This window comes from Diadema antillarum, unplaced genomic scaffold (assembly GCF_040938485.1).
Source record: "Diadema antillarum isolate AM-2024a unplaced genomic scaffold, OU_Dant_1.0 seq00001851_RagTag, whole genome shotgun sequence".
Taxonomy (NCBI): Eukaryota; Metazoa; Echinodermata; class Echinoidea; order Diadematoida; family Diadematidae; genus Diadema; species Diadema antillarum.
The window spans coordinates 105675-129962 of NW_027272523.1; the positions used below are offsets into that span (position 1 = coordinate 105675).

General features: G+C 39.0%; 1 protein-coding gene across 1 annotated transcript; it reads left to right on the forward strand.

Moving 5' to 3' along the window:
* Positions 1-2766: 2766 nt before the first annotated feature.
* LOC139712767 (protein rolling stone-like) lies at positions 2767-23849 on the forward strand. The gene is made up of 3 exons (XM_071624559.1): positions 2767-2919; positions 3527-3545; positions 23347-23849. The coding sequence occupies exons 1-3, from the start codon at positions 2767-2769 to the stop codon at positions 23847-23849; spliced, it is 675 nt and encodes a 224-aa protein (XP_071480660.1).
* The last annotated feature ends 439 nt before the right edge of the window (positions 23850-24288 follow it).

Sequence of the window (24288 nt, forward strand, 5' to 3'; positions counted from 1 at the left end):
ACACTCAAATAAACTGGTTATAATATAATTTTTGTAATCATGGGATAGTTTCGTGTTAATGTCTTTGGTAAATGTTAAATTAATTACGTAAAGTAAATTACGTTTAAATGGGTTTTCATTAATTGTTGAAATTGTGTAAAGGAGCAACAGTAATAAACCCTCTTGAAATGAAAACTAAATTGCAGTAAGTACAGATTGCCCCAAATGGGACAAAATATTCAACTCTTATTCAACTACGGATATGTTGCGCCAATTTAAACCAAAGAATTCTCTTTTATTTCTTAGTATTTACAGCACATGGGAAAACGTAGTGACCTTGCATTCCGTGGGCACCCATCTCCTTCCCACCATCATCTGTCTCATCGAAAGCTTCTTCACCATGATCGTCGTTCGCTTCGTACACGTTGTCTACCCACTCTCGCTCCTAATCATGTACTTGTTCTTCGCTGTTATGTACTGGGTGGCTGGGGGAACGGACCCGTTCGGAAACCCCTTCATCTATTTCGTACTCGACTTCGAAAACTACCCCGGCATTGCGGTCGCAACCGCGCTGGTCGTTTCCTTTGCAATGCTGCTGTTTCAGGCTATTTTAAAGGGATTGTACGTCCTCCGTGTCCGATGTATGGGCGGCAGAAGAACAGAAGACGTTCTTGCTACGGAAGAAGTGGCAGCTGTCGAACTCGAGATGGAAAACGCATAGTTAGCCAGCTCTATCACCGGTCAAAAACTGTCCATGTCTTGAATAGAGACCTGCTCAATAAGCCAATTCATTATGAGGTCATGTGCACATAGCGGCATAATTATGGAGTTCCTGCTCAAACAAAGAATGGCCTTGCTTACAGAAAAGGTGACCAGAATGGTCCATTACCACATGTCGGCATCAGGCACTCATTTCACTGTTTTGTACTGAATGCGTTAACAAACATTTCTATATTGCACCTTTTTGTACCTTCTGCTCAGGCCCACGTAGAATTGTGTATGGCCTATACATGAACAACAAATCTTGGCCATGCTACTAACTGCTAACAAACAGTGTTCTTATTTTGGTCTAATTGATTGCATTCGAAAATTAACATAGTTCAAATATTTCACAAATGCGCATATATGCCACCGTAGTCCGTAAAACACTGGGCATTAACGTCTCACAGTCATTGACGATAATCCTGTATTGTTAGAAATGATCAATTTCAAGTCAACATGAAAGTGAACTATATTTCGCTCCATGATGTTCAATACCACATTGATAAACTGACACTTCATTGATCATCTGCATGAATATTGAAAAAAAAAAGAACAAGAACCTCTGCTGAATTAGTATCTGGGTGAAATATTCCATTGAACCCACATGTCTGCATATTTGGTAAAAGTGATCAGGTGATTATATGTACTACTGACAAACAATCTGACTGGTAAAGTACTAGTAATCCAATTCGGAGTCAGAATTTCCAGTTTCAATAGATTACAGAACATTTAACCTATATGATGATGTTCATTGGATAGGGAGGTACAGGTTTATCCTTGATCGCTTTACTCCTAAATCGAAATAAAGTTGTGGCCTAAGAGTATAATCAACAGTGATGTGTCATTACCTAAACAATTTGATATGAAAAGGAACGCCATTCTTCTTAATTTAAGATATTTGCTATTGTAGCTGCTAATAACAAAGAAAATGTAGGATACTTGCAATCATAACGTCAAGATTATTTTCTGTTTTGTAGTAAGTGACGTATTACTCAAAAGGTTATATCTATAAATGATGGACTTTTAGTTAATGTTTAAAACTATAGCGCTTAACCCATTCTGCGCTTAAACTCTACATGTTTTGAACGTGATGATGGCATTATGGTAAAGTTTTCGTTGAATGGAAAATTGCGAAGGAAAACATCGGCCAGAAATGATCCCCTTGTCTAAACAGTCTATGAAGCTTTGATTACCTTAGATAGTGATCATGAAAATAAGTTGGTTGTTCGATTCAAAACTTATATAGTTCTCTTTTTATGCTTCATCTTCTCCTTATCTTCTTCTCCTTCTTCTTTCATCTTTATTCAATTTTAGCCGCCATCTGCATGATATATGCGCATCTAAATATTTTTCCTATACATTTACCAATTATTGCATTTTTGTTGGCTTCTGTTATGTGATGTGAAAGTATAACAGTTTTGGTGAGAATTTATCATCCCAAAAATCTGACAAGAACTTACGTATGACCTTCGATCAACATCAATTACTAAAGCAAGTAACTTATTTGGCCCCTTTTTGCATGTTTTGACCTCGAATCTCTTTGTCTCACACTCATCGTTTGTCCAGATTATGTATTATTACATGTACCGACAGGGAAATTCGAACATTGAAACAACTCGATCCCCGTGCCAGATCGTCCAAAGTGAATTTACTTTTTACACTCCCAGAAAAAAAAAAATGAATATTGTAAACGCGCAAACTGTACTTAGCTTCACTAAGAGTTACTTTCAAATACTCCTCACCCACCAGGGATTTTACATTATTGTATGGGAGCGACATTCCACTATTGTATCATTTTGTATTGTAATTATGATCCCGGCGATGAAAAGCCATGCTCTGCTGAGTTCTTTTTCACTAGCTCAGTCAACCGGTCCATAATGTACATAAATGTGTCGCCATGAATCTGTGACTTTGCTTTGTATAATATAATCTCGAGAAGTAGGTTGTACTGTGGACCCTGTAGAAACGGTACCTTCCATTAACTCTCGCTTTATCGGAGTAGGACTGATAAAATCACCGTTCATGATGGCATCGGAAGGCAGGCTAGTACTTGAGGACTCACCACCGGCCGTGCAGACAATGATTAACAATGAAGATGAGAGCAGAAAGTGGTACTCGGTACAATTGTCGGACTTCAAACTTTGTTGCAGACGACTCAAAGACGTGTCCACACCACACGTGAGTAAGCGCCGTGTAGAGCAAAATTAATCTACACACAGTTTACGAAATTTATCATAAAAAATCTCCCCACGAACCTTTTTTTTTTTAATTCCATGTAGTAAGAATAATCGCCAAAATAGTGACGGAATATGATTCATGGAGATCCATGCCATGGGGATGTAAGCGAACAAAGCGTGTTTGTTATAGGGTTGAGGCCCTCATGTATTAGGGGCCTATACACTCCTGTATATTTGCTGCGACACTGCCTTCCACAGCTACTGTAAACGCCAACTACGAGGCATTTGCATTAAAATGTCATCTCCAATCAAAACCATCTCTAGCCGTCCTTTTGGTTTTGTTTGGGGGTCTTTGATCTATGAGTACCCATGCGTGTATTAACGTGGAACACTAATCACAGCAACAAAGCATAATTATAAAGGTTGTTATAACATGCATGTCTTTTGTTGTTGCTTTCTTTACATCCATAGTGATGCAATGGGCTCTCCTATTGTGCAAAAACGAGGTGTGTGTGTGTAAATGTCTTTCACATTGCTCTCGAGGGGATTCGACTGCATATAGATTACGGAAGTGATAATGTCATTTTTTTTTTCTTTTTTTGCTACAGCGTGAGCAGCTGGAACCAGGTGCGTTCATAAAGACTCGGGCCAGGTGCTGTTGCTTTGAATAGCGCATCATTTTTTATGTATATTTGAGTCCTTCCCAGCATCTCGACTCAGCATAACTTGCATGTTACTGTAATATCAGTGTGCCGAACATAAGACATGGCGAGGGAGCATGATTGTTCCGTCTCGGGGAGGGTGCATTCCAATGTATTTTGTTATACCCCCGCCACACATAGTGTGAATGGGGTATACAGGAATCTCCGTGATGTTGGTCGGGCGGGCGGGCGGTCGGTCGGTCGGTCGGTCTGTTGCAAAATCTTGCGTCGCGAACTCCTTCTACAGTTCTGAAGCAATTTAAATGAAACTTAGGGTAAATGATGATATTGAGGTATAGATGTGCAAGACATGTTTTTTTTTTTGTGTGTGTGTGTGTTTGTCGGACAATGCGTTGCCATGGTAACCATGATTTTACCAAAACATTGTGGATTGTATAACTTCCATAGTATTTAAGCAATCAGTTTCAAAATTGGTATCTATGATGATCTAGTGTAGTTATGCAAGACACTCTGTGTTTGTACTTGACAAAGCGTTGCCATGGTAACCGCATGTTATCTTCGAAATATTGTGGAGTGAACAACTTCCACAGTTTTGAAGCAATTGAAATCAAAGTTGGTAGGCATTATGGCCTTGAGGCATAGATGTGGAACACATAATTTTTGTGTTTGTCGGACAAAGCGTTGCCAGGGTAACCACAATTTTACCAAAACCTTGTGGATTCAATAACTTCCACACCATTCAAGCAATTAAGGTCAAATTTAGTATGTATGATGATTAGGAGGTGTAGTTATGCAAAACACCAATGTGTTAATATAAGAAAAATGTGTTGCCATGGTAACCACTCATTTTTGTATCAAATTGAACTATTTAATCTATGAAGGTGAAATTTGATGTGTATGATGCTTTTTAAGTGCAGTTTTGCAAAATGTCCTTTGTATTTGTATCGGACAATGCGTTGCCATGGTAACCTCATTTTTTTTTATCCTGTGGAGTGAAATTCTTCAACAGTTTTTAAGCAATTGAAACCAAATTTGGTAGGCATTACGGCCCTGAGACATAGATGTGGAACACATAATTTTTGTGTTTGTCGGACAAAGCGTTGCCATGGTAACCACAATTTTACCAAAACCTTGTGGATTCAATAACTTCCACACCATTCAAGCAATTAAGGTCAAATTTAGTATGTATGATGATTAGGAGGTGTAGTTATGCAAGACACCAATGTGTTAATATAAGAAAAATGTGTTGCCATGGTAACCACTCATTTTTGTATCAAATTGAACTATTTATTCTATGAAGGTGACATTTGGTGTGTATGATGCTTTTTAAGTGCAGTTTTGCAAAATGTCCTTTGTATTTGTATCGGACAATGCGTTGCCATGGTAACCTCATTTTTTTATCCTGTGGAGTGAAATTCTTCAACAGTTTTTAAGCAATTGAAACCAAATTTGGTAGGCATTACTGCCCTGAGGTATAGATGTGGGACACATAATTTTTGTGTTTGTCACACAAACCGTTGCCATGGTAACCACAATTTTACCAAAACCTTGCAGATCGAATAACTTTTCCATCATTCAAGCAATTAAAGTCAAATTTAGTATGTATCATAATCTAGGAGTGTAGTTTTGCAAGATACCAATGTGTTAGTTTAAGGAAAATGTGTTGCCGGGGTCATCCCACGAGACCGACACCCACGAGTCATACGGTCCACGAGACCGACATCAAAAATAGGTCCATGAGTCATACAGCCCATGAGTAATACGGCTCACAAGTCATACAGCCAATGACTTCGACACAAGGCACAAAAGGCTCACGAGACCGACACTAAGCAAAGAAAGCCTAGGAGACCGACACTCCACAATTGAGGCTCACGAGACCGACAGTACGCAAAAGAGGCTCATGAGACCGACACTAGGCAAAGAAAGCACTCGAGACCGACACTAGGCAAAGAAGGCTCACGAGACCGACACTAGGCAAAGAAGGCTCACGAGACCGACAGGATGAACGGCGCCATCTACATGTCTATTACCTGTATAGGGTGTTCCATTACGAGGAAAATTACATACTGGCGGGTGCAATTTCGTACGCGGCTGTCGAGCGAGAGATTGTAACTAACTAATAACAGCACTATCTACGTACTAAAATATTAAAATGAACAGTCCTCTTCATGGAACCCCCCCCCCAAAAAAAAAAAAAATGTATGAAAAAATGATAGAGGACAAGAACGATGAATTGTTTAGTTCTAGATGCCATCGTGCTATATTTAACAGGCTTTCCTAATTTCTAATTAGACGGTGAACAGGATCTAAGTTCTTTTTTCTCCCTTTTCTTTCTCGCGTCACAAGTTAAGTAGGCCTTATTATATATCCTATCTGCCTGCTTATACCCGCCTTATTAGAGTTCAATTTGTGATTTTCTCTTTAACTTTAATGCATAAAATTCAACGGATGAAAAAAAAAATTAATCGCAGCGATTCACTTCAATTTCAGTGGCTTGTGTTTGTAAAGTTATTATTCTCAAAACGGTACATTTTTATGAAATAGAAAAGTATTTTCATGGATGCATCTTCTTTTTCCGAATTCTTAACGCTGACTCAATTGACGATTACATTATTTTCTGTGAATTTACGCTTTTTCAACCCCTTTGCAGATGACTAACCCCCCAATATCATGTAAAGCATGTGTGCACTGCAACATTGACCATTTTGTGAATAATTTTCTTGTAGTGAACTTCATTTCATACCTGGGTATTTTTGTAGTTGGTTGATTTGAATGTCCACATCATTTTATTTATTTTTTTCTAAGTAGGTGTATACCGGTGTGGGATTTGTAGATAGGGGAACGAGGGTGTTTTGGCATTTTCGAAAGTATAATGTTGAATCATCTCATGCAATTTTACTGAATTTTGTTTATATTTTCACAAACACTCACATACGCAAACACAATTAAAGATCTTTAACCGTTCAGGGGGTGAGGGAGGGCAATTAACAGAGTAGTACCCTATATCAACTCTCCTTTTCTATCTCTAGTTGTACCTTATTCATGCCATTATTTGGACACCCTATACAATGTAGGTGGCGCTGTTCATTCTGTCGGTCTCGTGGGCCTTCTTTGCCTAGTGTCGGTCTCGTGAGCCTATTCTGCCTATTGTCGGTCTCGTGAGCCTTTTTGCCTAGTGTCGGTCTCGTTAGCCTTTTAAGCGTAGTGTCGGTCTCGTGGGCTGTAGTAAGCCCCTGTTCCACTATGCCGTTCTCGCTACGATTTGACAATTTTCTCAGATCGGGAAGGATCGGGTAAAACCTGAGTCGATCTGGACACAGTACGATGTTAGAACGCTCTAAGTACGCTGCAGTTACGACTACCACGTGCTTGCTACGCTCTTACTACGATGATCGGGAATGAGGCATTACGATCTCTGCCGCTGCAGCTACGCTTTAGAACGATGTAGCTACGCTGTCAGTACGATGTTGCCGATGTTATCCGATCGATGCACGCTGTATATACGCTCTGAACGATCTATACGATCTTATTACGCTGTCACCCCGTTCAGAGAGCTGAAAAGTGCCCGATGTGCCCCGATGTACCCCAATTCGACTGTCGATTTGCAGTCAGTCAACTTATTAGCATGCAGAACCGAAGAAAAATACTGTGGACCTCGAAGAGGCTCTGCAACTCACGGTTCTTTTGCAGCAATGCATTGTTATAAACAAAAACCTGCTGATTTTTCCAAGGCTTTTTCTGGATGTCCTTGCTTTTATAGTCCGTCTTCCTCCAGTTGTAGATGATTTCATATTCTTCAAATTTCTACTATATCCTCTTCCTCCTCTTTAAGCATCACGTGCAGTCTCTCTTTCTTCGCCTTTAAAGTAGCTGCTTTGCTGCTTTCTTCTCTTCTTTTTCTTCATCTCTTCTCCTTCTTCGAAAATTTGAGCTCCTTCTTCTTCATGTTCTGCCCTGACAGGTGCAGCGAAAATGCCCTCCTCCTCCTCAACAGTTCTGCCTCTCGATCTCCTTGATCTTCTGGCAGACATTTTTGTATAAGTTTTCTTCCCGTTCTTGTGCCGATGTTACTACGCTCAGAAAGACATTGTTACGCTCATCCCGCTGCTTTTACGATGTCACTACGCTCTCCCCGCTGTGTTTAGGCTGTCACTGCGCTCTCCCCGCTTGCCGTACGATTGAAAATAGGTCAATTTTGATCGGGGAGATCGGGAAGAAATTTTGAACAGGTTCAAAATTTCTTCCCGATCTGAAAAAATACCCGCTCCAACCCCGACCTCCACACGCTGCTGCTACGATGCTTCCGATCCCCGTACGCTGTTGCCGCTCTCTCCCGATCTGCTAGATCGGGACAGATCGGGGTCCAGATCGTGATAGTGGAACGGGGGCTTTAGTGTCGGTCTCGTGAGCCTTTTGTGCGTAGTGTCGAACTCATGGGCTGTATACCTCGTGGGCTTATTCTACTTGATGTCGAACTCATGGGCCTTATTTACTCAGTGTCGAACTGGTGAGCTGTATAACTAGTGGGCTGTATGACTTGTGAGCTGTACGACTCGTGGGCTGTATAACTTGTGAGCTGTATGACTTGTGGGCTGTATGACTCGTGGGTGTTGGTCTCCTGACGTGCACCCGTGTTGCCATGGTAACCACTCATCTTTTTATCAAAATAAACCATGCAAGCTATGAAGGTTAAATTTGGTGTGTATGATGGTCTTTAAGTCTAGTGATGATGGGGGAAAGCATGTTTCCATTTGCTGTAAGTTTTATACTCAGTGTCAACTCTGTAATTGTACAGTAAACTAAAATTATTCTGTTTCCAATCGGACAAATGCACAAACTTGGTATTAACGTCCATGCCCTCATGACATCACATACTATAAAGCGACACTAGGGGCGGGGGTATTAATTACCTTTAGTGATAATTCTAGTTATTTATATCAGTACTTTAGCAATGATTACCAGACGAGATCACAACCAGAATTTAGGACCCCGTTTATAGTGAGGGAAAAGGCCGGGCTCGGCCGCGGCCGAGCCGGCCTTCATTTCTTTGTAAACGCGCAAAAGGCCAAATGCGGGACAAAATCGGCCGCGCATTTGTCCAGGCTCTGGAGGTAGTCTCGGCCGCGGCTCGAAAACTGGGCCAAATGTCGGCACCAAATTTGCTCTGGCTTCGAGACCCTCTGCCCGTGCTATTTAGCTATTCAGGATATCAACCCCCCTCAACGTCAAAAACTAGTATAGTTAAAGGTGGTTTTGTCCTGCAAAGGATTTTTCTTTCGACAAAGGCCTTTGCCGAACGGCGACCTCGCCGCCATGGAATCCAGTTGGCAAAGGGACTGGAAACCAGACTATACCAAATTGCGTTTGTTTACAAGCAGAGCGCCCCCACGATAATATATTGAAAGGTTTGAATTAAATGCCCGGGCCGAGCCCGGCACTCTAAACGGACAGAATTGCGGGGCTCGGCCCGCAATTCAGGCCCGCAATTCAGGCCGGGCTCGGACGGGGCTCGGCCGCGGCTCGGCTCGGCTCAGCCCCGCACTGTAAACGGGGTCCTGGATCACTGATCCGCAAGGCATGACAAAATGCGGCAGAGACTGCCTCTAGAGCTTGGCACTAATGCGCGGCCGATTTTGGCCCCGCATTTGGCCTTTTGCGCGTTCACAGTCAACTGTGAAATGAAGGCCGGACTCGGCCGCGGTCAAGCCCGGCCTTTTCACTCACTGTAAACGGGGTCCAGGTGATCTAACTTTGTGTAAACCTTTAGTGAAAGCAGACAGGCCTCTCTTTTTCCTTTTCCCTTCTACTATCCTATCCTTCTATCTCTACGCAAGTCATCCCTCCCTCATATTTTTCAAATATGTATTATGTACGAGTGCTGCCTGTAAATAAAGCTATATGTGTGGCACCAAAAACTATAGATGGAATTTATACTTGAGAGGGGCAATTCCTCGAAAAATGTTACTTTTCCTAAAAATCCTAAATCTACAATAATTTAAAATATAATAAGCTACAGGGACAAATTTAGTATCAAATGCTAGAACTTGTCAAGTTCTTTCATTTGAGTGGTATATTGATACAATTGAAGTGCATCTAGGCATTCTTTTCTTCAAAAAACCCATTTTGGGGTAAAAGTTTTGATAATTTTTGTTAAAACATACAATCTTTGACTCTCATTATTCCATATTCAGCAACACTTCAGCATTTGTTTCAAAGAGGTTTATGGTTAAGAATGAACCCAAAACACTAATATTAGCCTTGTCTGAGATTCGAACTCTTTAAGAATATGAATATTGGGACTTTAAAAAGTGGATAAAATTGTAATGTCCGTAACGCTACATTTGTGAACCTGTAGAGTAAATGCTGAATGTGTTGTACACAGTTATCGATCTAAAAGTTAAACAGGACCTGAGCATTCATTTCAGAAGAAAATTCCTTTTACTTGATGCTCTGATTCATAAATTTCTCAACATATCCACATTGAGGTAAATAATCGTGTCCAAAAAATGTAATGTCCGTAACGGCAAGCATTTTGTGTAATATCTACCAAATGATTTGTAATAACTGATCAAAACTCTGACTGTTAACATTTCAGGATGACTGGGTTAGAATAAACCACGAATGGATTAAGAATGATTATGCTTAGTTGTTGAAATAATCCCACAAAGTCACAAAACAAAATTCTCTAAATGTAATGTCCGTACACTGGAATTGCCCATTGGTTTTACAACTACGTGAGGTGGACCAGCCGGAGCCCCTTCACACTGTATAATACCAAAGAAACCAGAATGATCATCTGATGAATTATTTAAAAAAAAATGTCTAGCCAGCTTGCTGAGAATTCTGATACCCTCTCCTATATTCTCCTTTCATATTTCAGCTTAAGGTGGGTACATGTAACTGATATTATTATTATTATTTTGTTTAAAACACTTCCATAGCCCAAATTTTTCCGGGTTTCGCATTCGAATTGTAATCAACCCACAGTGCATTACGTTTTCTCTGAAAGGGCTCTTACAATAATTACGATTATAATACACAACGTATATTCATACGATCACTATTTATTTTTTTTTCAGCCACGATTACCAATCTGCCTGTACGTCCTTTATGGATTTGTCGTGGCTGCCTACTTCCTCTCGATTTTGATTACTTTCTACGTACTCATGGGAATGTTTGTGGGCCCGAAGTTCCTCATTTATTTCGTCATTTGGAAGTTTCTCACCGCCACAAGCTATGTTTGTTTTGCGTTCTTGAATGCTGCATTGGACTTTAGGAGGGGCAGGATAAATGCAACGCTTGAAGGTACAATTATGTAAGGTTGGAGTCGAAAGGGGGTAGGGAAGGGGGACGCTAATACAAATACCAACGACATGGTATCAAAAGAATAGACAGATGTATTCATCTGTTGATGATTTGATTCTCCTCAAAGGCTATCCATGTCAGGTTGTAGAAACTTACGTGAGACTTTTCCATGCTTTACCCCCCGACAAAGCTTTATTTCGAGACACACTTTCGCAATGTGATGATTTCATTAATTTCATAGAATTTATGAAACTTATGCTGCACTCATGGTCTTTTTAATGATATTCTCTATCGGGATTTTATTCGATATCGACTCAGTTTCAAAATGAAACTAGTACATGTATGAGCAAAAATGAGCAGCTGTATTTTTTTAACTAATTTGCTGCTGAATCACATTCATTTTTAACATGAAATATGTATATCAGTGTATATCAAAGTGATAGAAAATTTTGCTCAATTCTCATGACAGCAAAAAAAACCCAAATAAGTTATCTTGATCAACTTGATTGAAATAATGAATATCTGTTTCCCTTACACTTGGGAACATGGCATTTCACCGAAACTAAAGTAAACTACAGTGCACTCCCGTTACAACGAACACGGTTATAACGAAATTTCGTTACAACGAAGTAAAACTTCTGGTCCCAAAATTATCGCTATTAAAGTCTATGGTACACAATTCGCTTATAACGAACAAGTCTTTTCCGAGTGCCACTGACAAAGAAAAGCAAGAGAAATGTGCTCGGTTATAACGAAAAGCGGATCGCTTTCTAGAATAAGTAGCGGAACAAGCATCTATAGCGTCTCTGCATGGGCGAACGCTTGACACCACTGTTTGTTCGCTCCGTGTGTCACGCACAGTTTCCGAGGGGAACTTGCGTTATTGTAATACAATAATCTGAAATTAGATAAGGTTCGTTTTATTGTTCCAAAGATTCTTTATTACGAAACACACAGATTCCGATACACCTAAATGTCCGTTAGTTCGGAAATGAAATAGGGTTTGTTATTACGAACATTTTAGCGTTATTCCAAAGGTTCGTTATTGATAAGGTTCGTTAATACAACAATGAAATTTATGGTTCTTATTACGACGGTTCGTTTGTAATAAAATAATAGGAATTCCAAACGTTCATTACTCGGAATATTGAAAAAAAAAAAACTTCGTCAATCCAGAAGTGAAAGAGGTGAGTCCACAAACAAAACTTCAGAATGACAAACCTTACAATCGTCTTAAGATAACCGAACTTTCAAAATAAGTTTTCTTTTTTCTTTTTTTATTAATAAACTTTCTTTGGAATAACAAACCTTATTTCATTTTCGGATTAAAAAACCTTCGGAACAACGAACCTTCGGAATAGTGAACCTTTCTCATTTTCTGATTGACAAACCTTCGGAATGAAGAACCTCATTTCATTTTCCGATCAACTGAACAATATATTTCAATCTAAATTATGAACTTTCGGAATAACGAATCTTCGGAAGAGCGAATCTTCAGATGAAGGAACCTTCGAAATCCCGGGAATGGCGCAACTTCGGAATAAGGAGCCTTCGGAGTAACTTTAGCAAGAAACGACCTTTGGAATAGCGAATCCTAAACCATCATTTTCTATGCATGTGTACCAACAAAAACAACTTGATGTTCTCTTTTAAATGTAATATTTAATCGAAATTAAAAAGGTACCATCCCATTTCACATAGATAGCTTTCCAGTGTATGATGGGTATTTAACAAACAGAATACATGTATGATATGCGTGGTTTCCTTGTTTTCGTTATATACTGTATTTGTTCGTTATAACGAAAGAAAACTGCCGGTCCCGAGCATTTCGTTATAAAGGGAGTGCACTCTATGATATTTCATGAATAATGAAAACAAATACAATGCATTACCATGCTTTTCAACCAATCTGTATTGCAATGGTCTATTATAAATCTGTTGTGTACACGTGTATGGGAAGAAAACAAAATATGATTGCAGCAAATTCTGTCACAGATTTTACCCTTCCTCACGTACTCAAGGATTCAAATTTTTACCGCGTTTCTCACAAAATCAGACACGTTCAAGAATGTTGGACCATGCAGCGAATATTATTCAAATTGAAAACATTGTCTCTCATACAGAATACCTCCTTTCTCTATCAACATTACGATCGAATTTGAAAATTAAAATGAAGCAATGCTATACCTTTTGGGGGGGGCGGGGGGTAGCAATTATTTGGAGGAAAATTTTTAATCAAGTGGTTTTTTTTTTTGGTTTTTTTTTCATATGCATGTCCACAAAAGTTGTACGAATACAGAAAAGGGTAATTGATCATCTATGTTTTTGTTGCTTCCCACTACATAATTGATTCTTGCTTCGTAAGACATTATGAAAACATATCTTTCTCTCTTAAACACCTTTCTTTCAGACAAATTTCGGTACCAGACTCAATGGTTTCTCTTGAACGTCACCGCCGTTAATTGCATCATCGATTCCATATTTCACTGGTGGTACAGGTTCCATACAGGAATGGTGGAGAATGACGCGGTAACCAACCTGTTTATAGTCAGCTGCCTTGACTTACCCATTGCAGTCTGTCTGATTGAAATCTTCCTCACCCTTATCGTCGTCCGCTTCGTACACGTTGTCTACCCACTGTCGTGCCTGATCGTGTACTTGCTCTTCACTGTCATCTACTTGGCGGCTGGGGGAAAGAATTCTTTGAGAAACTTTTACATTTTTCCCTTTCTCGACTTCAAAAACCAACCCGGCATAGCGGTCGCAACCACGGTGGGTGCGACCTTTGCAGCTCTGCTCGCTCAGGCCACTTTGAAAGGATTGTATGCCCTCCGTGTCCGATGTATGGATAGTAGAAGAACAGAAGCCGCTCACCTTACAGAGGAGATGTCAGCCGTCGAGCTCGAATCAGTGGCCGCGGAGTTTAGAGCCGTATGAAAGAGTGTGGCCAACTCGGTTTTCGGTTTAAGAAGAAATCCACCCCCCCCCCCCAATAAAATAATAATAATAATAATAATTAATAAATAGGTTAATAAAATAAAATAAAATAAAATAAAATAAAATAGCATTCAAAAGAAAGAGAAAATATTCCCTACAGAATGATACAAAATGAAGAAAAAATCGGATGAGAAATAAGTAAGATATGACATTTCTAAATTGTCACATTTTTTTTTCAAAAAACATTCCTTGAACAGAGCTTAGAAACTCTCCAGGCACTATTATTTTTGTAACGAGTGCGAATGTGAAGCAATATTCTTATTGCAAAACTTTGAAAGCCTATGCACAAAAATATTTGAGAGAAGGTAATTTTTGTGTACATACAGATGATACAGTGAAAATAATCAATAAAAGAAAGCCCGGCAGAAGTCGACCAACAGACGTTATATCTACATGGCGCCAAATAATTTTTTTCATCAGATAATCGCTCATTGTCAGTAAGCCAGACTGTTATTTTACCCCTGATCTCTATGGAAGGTATGCGTCCCTTCGTGGTATTATCCATCCGTTCATTTGCATGCTTTATCCGCTTTTTTTTTTCTTTCCTGAACGTGCTTTCGGCCGTAAATTTCTTTTTATTGAAGGGGTGGTGGAGTTCCGGTTGAGACGGGATTTAAGGTTTCTGATGTTTTTTTCGATGATGATTTTTTAGATAATGAGAAAATGTTATGCAAAGAATTTAAGCTTTATTTCTTGAAAAACAAAAACTATGTTGCACTGTTTTTACAGTTGCGAAATTATCTATCCCGTCTCTATATTGTTTGCATTTTTTATTCAATCATAGCATAATTAATTTCAAGGAAATATCAAATGTTTGGACGCTGCAGCATTTTTAGAAAATGAATAATAATTGTATCCCCCGAACACAGTTCGGAGGATACTATGGATTTGGCCTCGTCGCGCCGCGTCCGCCGCCGCCGGCGCAGAGATTTCCTTGTGAGCGCTCTACCAGCTGCGTTTCTTTTCCGATCATCTTCAAATTTGGCATGAAGGTGTATTATGGTTAGACAAAGACGCCTATTGTTTTTGGTGATGGCGCCCTCGCTTGTTCCGTCTTTAAACATGAAAAGGTAAATTCGATAGGGTCTGCTTGTGAACGCTCTACTGGCTGCAGTTCTTCTTCGATCATCTTCAAATTTGGTATGAAGGTGTATTATCGTAAGATGAAGAGGTCTATTGTTTTTGGTGATGGCGCCCTCGCTTGTTCCGTCTTTATACATGAAAAGGTAAATCCAATAGGGTCTGCTTGTGAGCGCTCTACTTGCTGCAGTTCTTCTTCGATCATCTTCAAATTTGGAATGAAGTTGTATTATGGTAAGATCTTCTTCTTCTCGAGTCACTATGCAGAATGGAACGCCTAGGTTCGTCCAATCCAATGTTGGATGCACTGCCTGGCACAGGGCGTTAGAGCTGCCAGATCCTCCTTTGTGCAAGGCTCTGGTAGAAGTGGACAGACCAGGAGATGTTGCATAGTCTGCTCCTCTCCACACAGGCAGGTGGTGTCATCATTCTCACTATACCCCCACTTTGCTAGGTTAGATTTGCAGCGGCCGACAGCACTTCTTAGGCGATTACAGCAAGACCAGAAAGGCCATGCCTCACTGGCGCCTGATGGTGCAGTCTCCTTGGGGCCGGTAGTAGACACTGTATGCGGTGTATGGGTAAGACGTTCAATCCACATGGATACACGCTGCTTGTCAGGGCTTTTGTTCAGAGCCTTTACAGAATGCATGAAGCTGCGCCTGGATTTTAGCCTCTTTCTTGAATGATCATGATTGAAGAGAGGGTGGCGAGGGTCATTTTCTTGCTTCAGCTTTTCCTTCTGGGATGCAACGGTCCTACGGATGCTTGGAGGAGCAATCCCACTCAGTAGGTAGAGGTCTTCAACCTTTGTGGGCTTTAGGCAACCAGTAATAGCACGACATGAAGAATTTAAAACAGTGTCAATCTTAGTGGCATGAGCTGATCTACTCCAGACAGGTGACGCATACTCAGCTGTAGAGTAGCATAAAGCCAGTGCTGTTGTACGTACTGTCTTCGCATCAGCACCCGACTTCGTATTAGTGAGCTTTCGGAGGATACTATTCCTTGATGCCACCTTTGCCTTGGTCTTATGATGTGATCCTCGAAAGTGAGGGACCTGTCAAGTGTCACCCCTAGGTAGACTGGCTTGGATACATGTTGCAGGCGTTTTCCATACCAACTAATCCGTAGTTGCGGCTGGTTTCCCTATTCTTAAGATGAAACACACTGATTTGTGTTTTGTCTGGGTTAGCTCTTAGATGGTTGTTGGCATAGTAGGGGATGAGTAAGTCCAGTGCACTGGCACTGAAGAGGGAGTCCTCTACTTCTTCGAAGGTGTCCTTTTGAGATGCAATGCAAAGGTCATCAGCATAGAGGAACCGTCTAGTGTCTGGTTGAGTAGGTTGATCATTTGTGTAGATGTTAAACAACAAAGGGGCAAGCACACTCCCTTGAGGAAGTCCGTTCTTCTGTGTCCTCCATCTACTCTTTCTACCACCGAGGTCTACGAAGAATCTGCGGTTAAGATACAGCCAGATGAAGACGCCTACAGTTTTTGGTGATGGCGCCCTCGCTTGTTCCATCTTTAAACATGAAAAGGTAAATTCAATAGGGTCTGCTTGTGAGCGCTCTACTGGCTGCAGTTCTTCGATCATCTTCAAACGTGGCATGAAGGTGTATTATGGTAAGATGAAGAGGCCTATTGTTTTTGGTGATGGCGCCCTCACTTGTTCCGTCTTTATACATGAAAAGGCAAATGCAATAGGGTCTGCTTGTGAGCGCTCTACTGGCTGCAGTTTTTCTTCGATCATCTTCAAATTTGGCATGAAGGTGTATTATGGTAAGACGAAGATGCCTATTGTTTTTGGTGATGGCGCCCGTGCTTGTTCCGTCTTTATACATGAAAAGGTAACTTTTAAAGGGTCTGCTTGTGTGTGTGACGGTGGCCTTGTTTCTTGAGCATTTTTTTCCCAAATAATATGGTACATGTATGTAAATATATCATAGTCAAATCTATACATCTATACCTATTGATAATACTGCCCTCACTGTTCCACCTTTTACGGGGTCAAAGGTTATCTTGATCATGTCAAAATTTGCAAAAGTGCTTATTTATGCAATACCTTGATTGTTACCCAACAAATTTTATTCAGACTTGCTAGGGAGGAGTATGGGTGATCATTCTACATGAAGGACACAACAGTTTGTGGTGACGGCGCCCTCAGTGTTCCGACTTTGAATGCCAATACTCATTTCATGTATGTGCTCTATCAGCCACATTTCTTATAAGATTTTCTTCAAATTTGGCAAAAAGGTGCATTATAGTGAAATGAAGATGCCCATATTGTTTTTGGTGGTGGCGCCCTCGTTTGTTCCGTCTTTATACATGAAAAGGTAAAATTTACAGGGTCTGCTTGTATGTGCGACCCTGCCTTGTTTCTTGGCCGATTTTTTTTTTCCAATTTGGTATGTAAATGTATCATAGTCAAATCTATACCCCTACACCTATTTGGATTTTATTTTATCCTGCAACAGTTGCCATATAATACAAAATTCTGGCCTAAAAAGTAATCCAGATGGAGTATGGGAGACGGGTTCGAGGGATACATGTGCTCGATTGCGAGTGCTTCTAGTTTTATATTGATAGAAGAATTTATGTGAACCCAAAATGTAGAACTCCCTTCCTGCTGAATGAAAAAAAAAAATATTTAGTTATGACACGTTCAAATTCTGGCTTTGTTTTTGTTTTCAATATTCCGTCGTTACTGTTAAAAAATATACTAAACACAATGGATAACCATCCTTTCAAGTCCAGTGATTGTCATTATCTTGTATTTCACCAACTTGTACACGGATCTTTTTCTACTAAGCTGTATCAGACATGCTGGATACAAATTGTCTTCCTAGGCTCATGACCCTTTTGTCCCGTGTTGTTTATTTGCTTGGGTTTACATATTGTTGTTTGAACGTTGTCTTCGTTACTGAGTGTGTGTGTGTATGTGTGTATGTGTGTGCATGTCTGTGTATATGTCTGTGTCATCTTGTAGCTTTGCTTTACTTCTACCTCGTTCTCTTTTCTCTTCGTTTATATGGATACAAACGCATATGATGTGCGAAATACGACCTTTTTTTTTTTTTTAGTCAGGGAACCTGCTACATGTAAAAGCTCAACCTTTATTTGCAAGATCCATACATATTCCTTTATACTACTCATTGCTATGACAACTCACAGTGATTTCATGAAACTCAAAATATTTGTATATTACTTGTATCGAAAGTTACGTGCATGTATGTACAGGTAGGCCTATTATACGTTTTATGCTTCTATGCTATTGTATGTATTTGAGTTTACTTTATGAACCAGTTCATTCTCTTGTACAAACTGTCAGTGTTATTTTGCCCAAGTTTGTATTATTAGGATATGAAAATAAAATCAAACAAAATATTTACAGTATAAATTCATGACAATCACAAAATTGTCATTGCTTAGTCTCAGTTTGCATGTATCTGTACGAATGTGAGTATGAGGGTGGGGGGGGGGGAGAATGGATGTATAGGCCTAAGGATTATTTTCATATAAGTGATATGCCTGAAGACTATGACAGCTTATTTGAGATATCTGCAACTTGACGAAGGTGCTGAAAAGCAAAGGCGAGTTTATAATAAAATTGGATATTTCCAATCGCTGCAGCTCAAAGAATATTCCTTGTTTATACGTAAAAACTGAGGTATTACTGGAAGACCCTTATTTTGCTCTGATGATGGACTCACTGTAGAATTTTTAGAAAGGTCACACAAGTGGTTTTGCTTTCCACCATGACCGATCGATGCCCATCACAGGATGATAGTGAAGGCAAAATACGTACAAATTATCTCTTAACGATAACTTAATAGTACCTTTGGCACACAGTGGATGTGTCCTAAACAGAAAACTGTGCCTACTGATTACTTTACTGATTAGTTTACTGACTTCCAACGTTCTCTGTGTAGGAAAATAAAGCTGTGCCTCATACCAAGGAACAGCAACAGCATATTTTATATCGTGATTACAGAAATAGCAGCCGTTGAATTGAACTTAAAATTGAAGTGAATTAATTTCTCATATTTCACAATAAAACTAAATGCGATGCATATCACTAGAGAAAAAGTTATCAAAATCATGAGATTACAATTCGAAACATGGCTACAAAAAAAAATGCGATGATATACGAGCAAAGAAATAACACGAAATAATAGACGAAATCACGGTTTTGGTCCACTACGAATAGGAGTGTGAATGAAATATTGCGAGACCAATTAAAAACATTACTTGTAGGTACATGTACTTGTGGGCTTATAAGATTGAACATTTTTTAATGTGTTTCATAGAATAGATAACAAAAAGCAAAAGATACGTCATGAGAATAAGGATATGAAATGTATTCAGATATTGATAGTGAACGACAAATTTACAGACGGAAAATAAAGAAAGGTACCATGCTCACTTCAGCTAATAGAAGATGGCTCTTTGGACTCAGGATTGTCAAAAAAAAGACATTTACATCAAATTAAATTTCAATGTGCCAGTTAGCTAAAGGATAATGAACGCCTTATTACCAAAATATGTAGCGGATGATACAAATTCATACGTTTCGTACGTTTTTAACACCAAAGACTTTACTTTGCTCTTAAAGATAGGGAGGGGGTGACTTACGATAAGAAAAATTCCAGATAAAGAACCATGATACTGGACTTCCTTGTGCGTTCATTTGTGTGAGATTTTAGATGAGAACATAAAAAACGTTGTTGTTTATTGACAATTGAGTTTCCTTTAAAATCATGACACTATTTTCCAGGTATTTGAAAATCATTGGAAAGGCATTAAAACATATTGGCATTGGCCATTCGTAACGTATTGGTGAGAATGTGACAGCAACGATTATATTTGTTCTTATTCAAAGGTAGGATTATATTGTCTATGTATGTATATCCATGAATATGATATATCTTTACAAATCTAAGTCTTCGATTAATACATCTTAAAAGCGGTTTTAATATTCATGGAGATTTCAGCATTCTTCTGAACTTTGATCGAGACACAGTTAGTGAGGGAAAAATGGTATCATAGTGAAACAAAATGGGACCCTGCTCCACACAACAAACAAAAAGTCGCCAGACATGAAATTTTACTTAAGAGTGCATTCTGAAAGAACAGACTTTAAGTTTTAAAATGATGTATAACTCAAATAAAATGGACTCTTCTAACCTATCTAAATATTGGAAAGAAAGCACACACTCAGAAAAAGTGTGAACTGAGAAAAGAGGCTCTGAAGTAGAGTGTCTATTCAAGCGCTTAATCTTTACCAAGTCGTGCTGGCTGTGCGATGAATAGGACCAAAAAAAGGATGTAAACCACCGGAGTAACAACAATGAAGGGATTATCAGATTAAACTGAATCTGATCATGCTTTATTAACACATTCTCTCCTTAATTAATGCCAACTTTCAAGCAGTAGCGTCATCCATTCAAAAGTTATAGGACTTGAAAGTCAAGAGTGTGTACAAGGTTGAAAACGGGACTCTAAAGACACACTATTCTGCCAAATAATGTTCCAGATAAACTGCTAAAGAGCACACTTTCCTTCCCGTTTTATGATCCCAAATTTCAGCATAATATAGAAGAAGACTTGCTCTTTCAAAAAATATTAAAAAAGTCAAGATCGGCTCGGTTAGCCCATTTCACCCATTTTTAGTCCTCACACAAAATCAGTGTGTGCGACTTTTTGTTCGTTTTGTGATGCACGGTCACAAATATGATGTAACAATAAAGATCGCAATGGATATATCTAGATTTTAAGTATCTTTCAAAATGGACAATCATGTAAACTGTTGATTTCTCTTCAAATATTTTAAGATTACTTTGGAGCAATCTTATGAAGCAAATCTATAAATTTAACAAAATTTTATTTTACTGAGAACATAGTGAGAACATAGCATGCTTTTAATTCAATGTCAATTTCAATTCATTTATATGTACTCTTCCTTAACCAATTATATTTATATTCATTCATTATATTCATTTTATATCATAAACATAAACATTCAACATTGCAAAGGATAAATGGTACAAATAAACATAGAAATGCATACTGGCAAAAATACAAAATTATGCTCCAGTTGAGAACAAAAAATAGAAGTCCACTGAAAAGCAAGCTTGTATATTGTGAACCACTCACAAAAAAAAAATCTCATGAAATACTTATTTGTAAAAGATTTAGCACAAATATACTTGAAAACAGGATGGAACAAAACAGGAGAAACACAACAACATGACACCACTTGAGAGAATAGGTGGAAAGAATAGATGAAAAAAAAATGCCTGCATGCTGAACAAGGGAAATGAATAGGGAATGGTAAAAAATGTCCTTCACAATACCTCAATCAAAATTAGATATCTTTATTCTTTATCAAGAAAAATAAAAATGAAAGATAAAATCGTTTCAGATCCTTGACATTTGGCTTCCCGCACCAAACCATCTCACCCCAAATCACTGAAAGTCTATAGTTGGCTCAGAACGTCATTAATTGGTAATTTCTCGTTTTTTTACTTTACAAATTTACGTGAAAAAATTCAGACAAAAGTTGACGGACTAGCAAAATCGTTCACGCCGTCTCCTTTCTTCATCTCACAGATTTCAGCTCATGATAAGGAATCATTATATGAAATCATTAGGTTAAAATAAATCTTCCATGGTTAAAGTTATTTGTGGATTTCGCATTTCAAAATGCGTTCGAGTATTTGTAATCGAATATTCATATCAGCAGTATTTGAATAGTTTCTTGTATTAAAAAGCAATGATGCAATATCATACCAAAACTGTAATTGTCTTTTTTTAAATATATTTTTATACATATTTTCATGTTTGTTTGTTGTTGTTTTTTTCATTTCATTTCACAAATTTTAACTTCAATTTCGTCGCGGGATGTCGGGAATAGGCCATCTTACTTTCAAATTCATCTTTCGTCGTTCATTTTCAAATAAAGACCACTCAATTTAGTCATTTTGCACACACTTTCGTCATTAACAGTTCAAATTCGTCAGTCTCACTCGCAGCAACTCAAAACAGCAGGATCGATTTCGTCTTTTGTCAGTCATTTTCGTTAAATTTTCATTCATATTCGTCTCATGTCTCTATCCGATGTGATTTCCCCGTCATTCGTGGTTTTTTTTTCTGTAACCGTTCACATTTTACATTCAGGAATTTGACATACACATAAGTTCCCCCCCCCCCCCACACACACACAAGCAATCTGAGTACACACTGATGCAAATAGACGCACCGTCTCGCATACGAAAACACTGACAAATGGTTTCTAGGCAAACATGATTAAAGACAAATATTGTAAGTGTAGAGTTTTAGCCTGTTTAATGTTTTTAAAAATGGATAACGTAATTATGTTTGCTGCTTTCCAGGGTACAAAATTTAAAGTTTGCTTCATGCATTATGATGCGAAAACCTTAAAATTACGATTAAAGTTCAAAAGAAGACACTGACATACTGTCCTGGGTTATGACTTTTGACTGTGGTTTATCCTTCAATCTCCTGTCGTGTAATAATGTGTAACGATACAATTTACCAGAGAAAGTAAAAATATGTCGGCTTAAAGTTGGTTCACCCTCAAAAATAAAGAATCGACAACATCTGGCCAATTTGAATGAAAAATTCATGAAATTGTGTGAACAAAAACGAATTGATCTTCACATTTTGCGATCCGTCAGCGGGAGGGAGGAATTTGAATGACAATTGACGATTTTGAATGCTATGTCTTCGAAAATGTTTGACGAAATACAAGTTACAATGACAATTGACGAAATTGAAGTTAGGATTTGCGTTCCACGTGCTTCTTGGGAAGAAATTGAATAATAAATCCTTGAAATTGAATGACAAATGTGCGAAAATGGATGGGAAAACCTATGTTATTTATCTCTCTCTCACATTTTCTTTCAGCCGAGAATTACTGTTTTGTTGTACGCCCTCTATCGGTTTGCACTCGCCGCTTATTTCTTCGCTCTTTTGGTAACTTATCTCATTCTTGGAGCGAAGACATTTGAAATTATGCTATAGCCACATGTTACATCTGCTTTGCCTTCTATAATGTTGTGATAGACTTCACGAAAAGCAGGAAAGGTGCAGCTCTTGAAGGTAATGGTATCATTTGTTTGACGTTCAAAAACTGTAGATGTATTTGCAAACAAAATGATCTAAATGCTCTGGAGAAAACAACAGTTGCTATGCTCAACTTTTTTAATTTGTCACCAAAGGGGGTTTGTTTGTTTGTATGTGTTTGTGTGTGTGTGCTTGTGTGTACGTTTGTGTGTACATGGTATTAATTGCCGTTTGACATTTGTTGTTTAGCATTGTTATTCTCTCTTTGTCTCTAAGTCATCTCCCGTATTTTCAGACAGATTTCGGTACCAGATTCAGTGGCTTCTCTTTAACCTCACCGCCGGCCCTTCCATCATTGTTACTGCTACTCACCAGGGGTCACTTATCATTGCTTTGTCAGAAAAGGTAACGACCTTGCTTTACCTCAGCATTTACTACTTCCCCACCGTCATCAGCCTTGTTGAAATCTTCCTCACCCTGATCGTAGTCCGCCTCGTCCACGTCGTGTACCCATTCTCGTTCCTAATCATGTACTTGCTCTCCGTTGTCATCTACTGGGTGGTGGGAGGAACGGGCCCGTTCGGAAATCCCTTCATCTATTATTTCCTCGACTTCGGAAACTACCCCGGCATTGCGGCCGGAGTCGTAGTAGGCGTGACCATGGCTTCCCCGGTTGATCAGGCCATTTTTAAGGGGTTGTACGTCCTCCGTGTCCTATGTATGGACAGCAGAATAACGGAAGCCGTTCCTGCTACGGAAGGAGTGGGACCCGTCGAGCTCGAGACACAAACCGCCTAGCTCAGAGTCCTTCATTACAACAGTCAGTTTTCAATGATTACCCTCCATAGAGCTTGAAATTTTAGATAATTAGGTGACATAGATTGCAAATGACCGTACTGAATCTACAAATCCGGACATGTCACGTCGTAAATATGGCCAAAAAAATGGCCATTACGTCTTTTCCAAGATATATCATTAACCCAAATGTCTTTGATTCTTTGACAAAAGTGTGATTTGTAGAAATGAAATAGTATATTGTTTACCGATAATGTACTGTACCTGTGTGGTGGCATTCAAGCTCGCAACAAGATGAATTTTAATAGACTGCGCGACATTTGACCTCGTTTAAGTCGTAGGCTTATGATGAATATTATCGGCGATGTTTAATGGACTACGTAGCCCCTGTATGCTAGCCAATTTACTCTCAAAAATGGAATTTGTTGTGGTTTAAGATTAC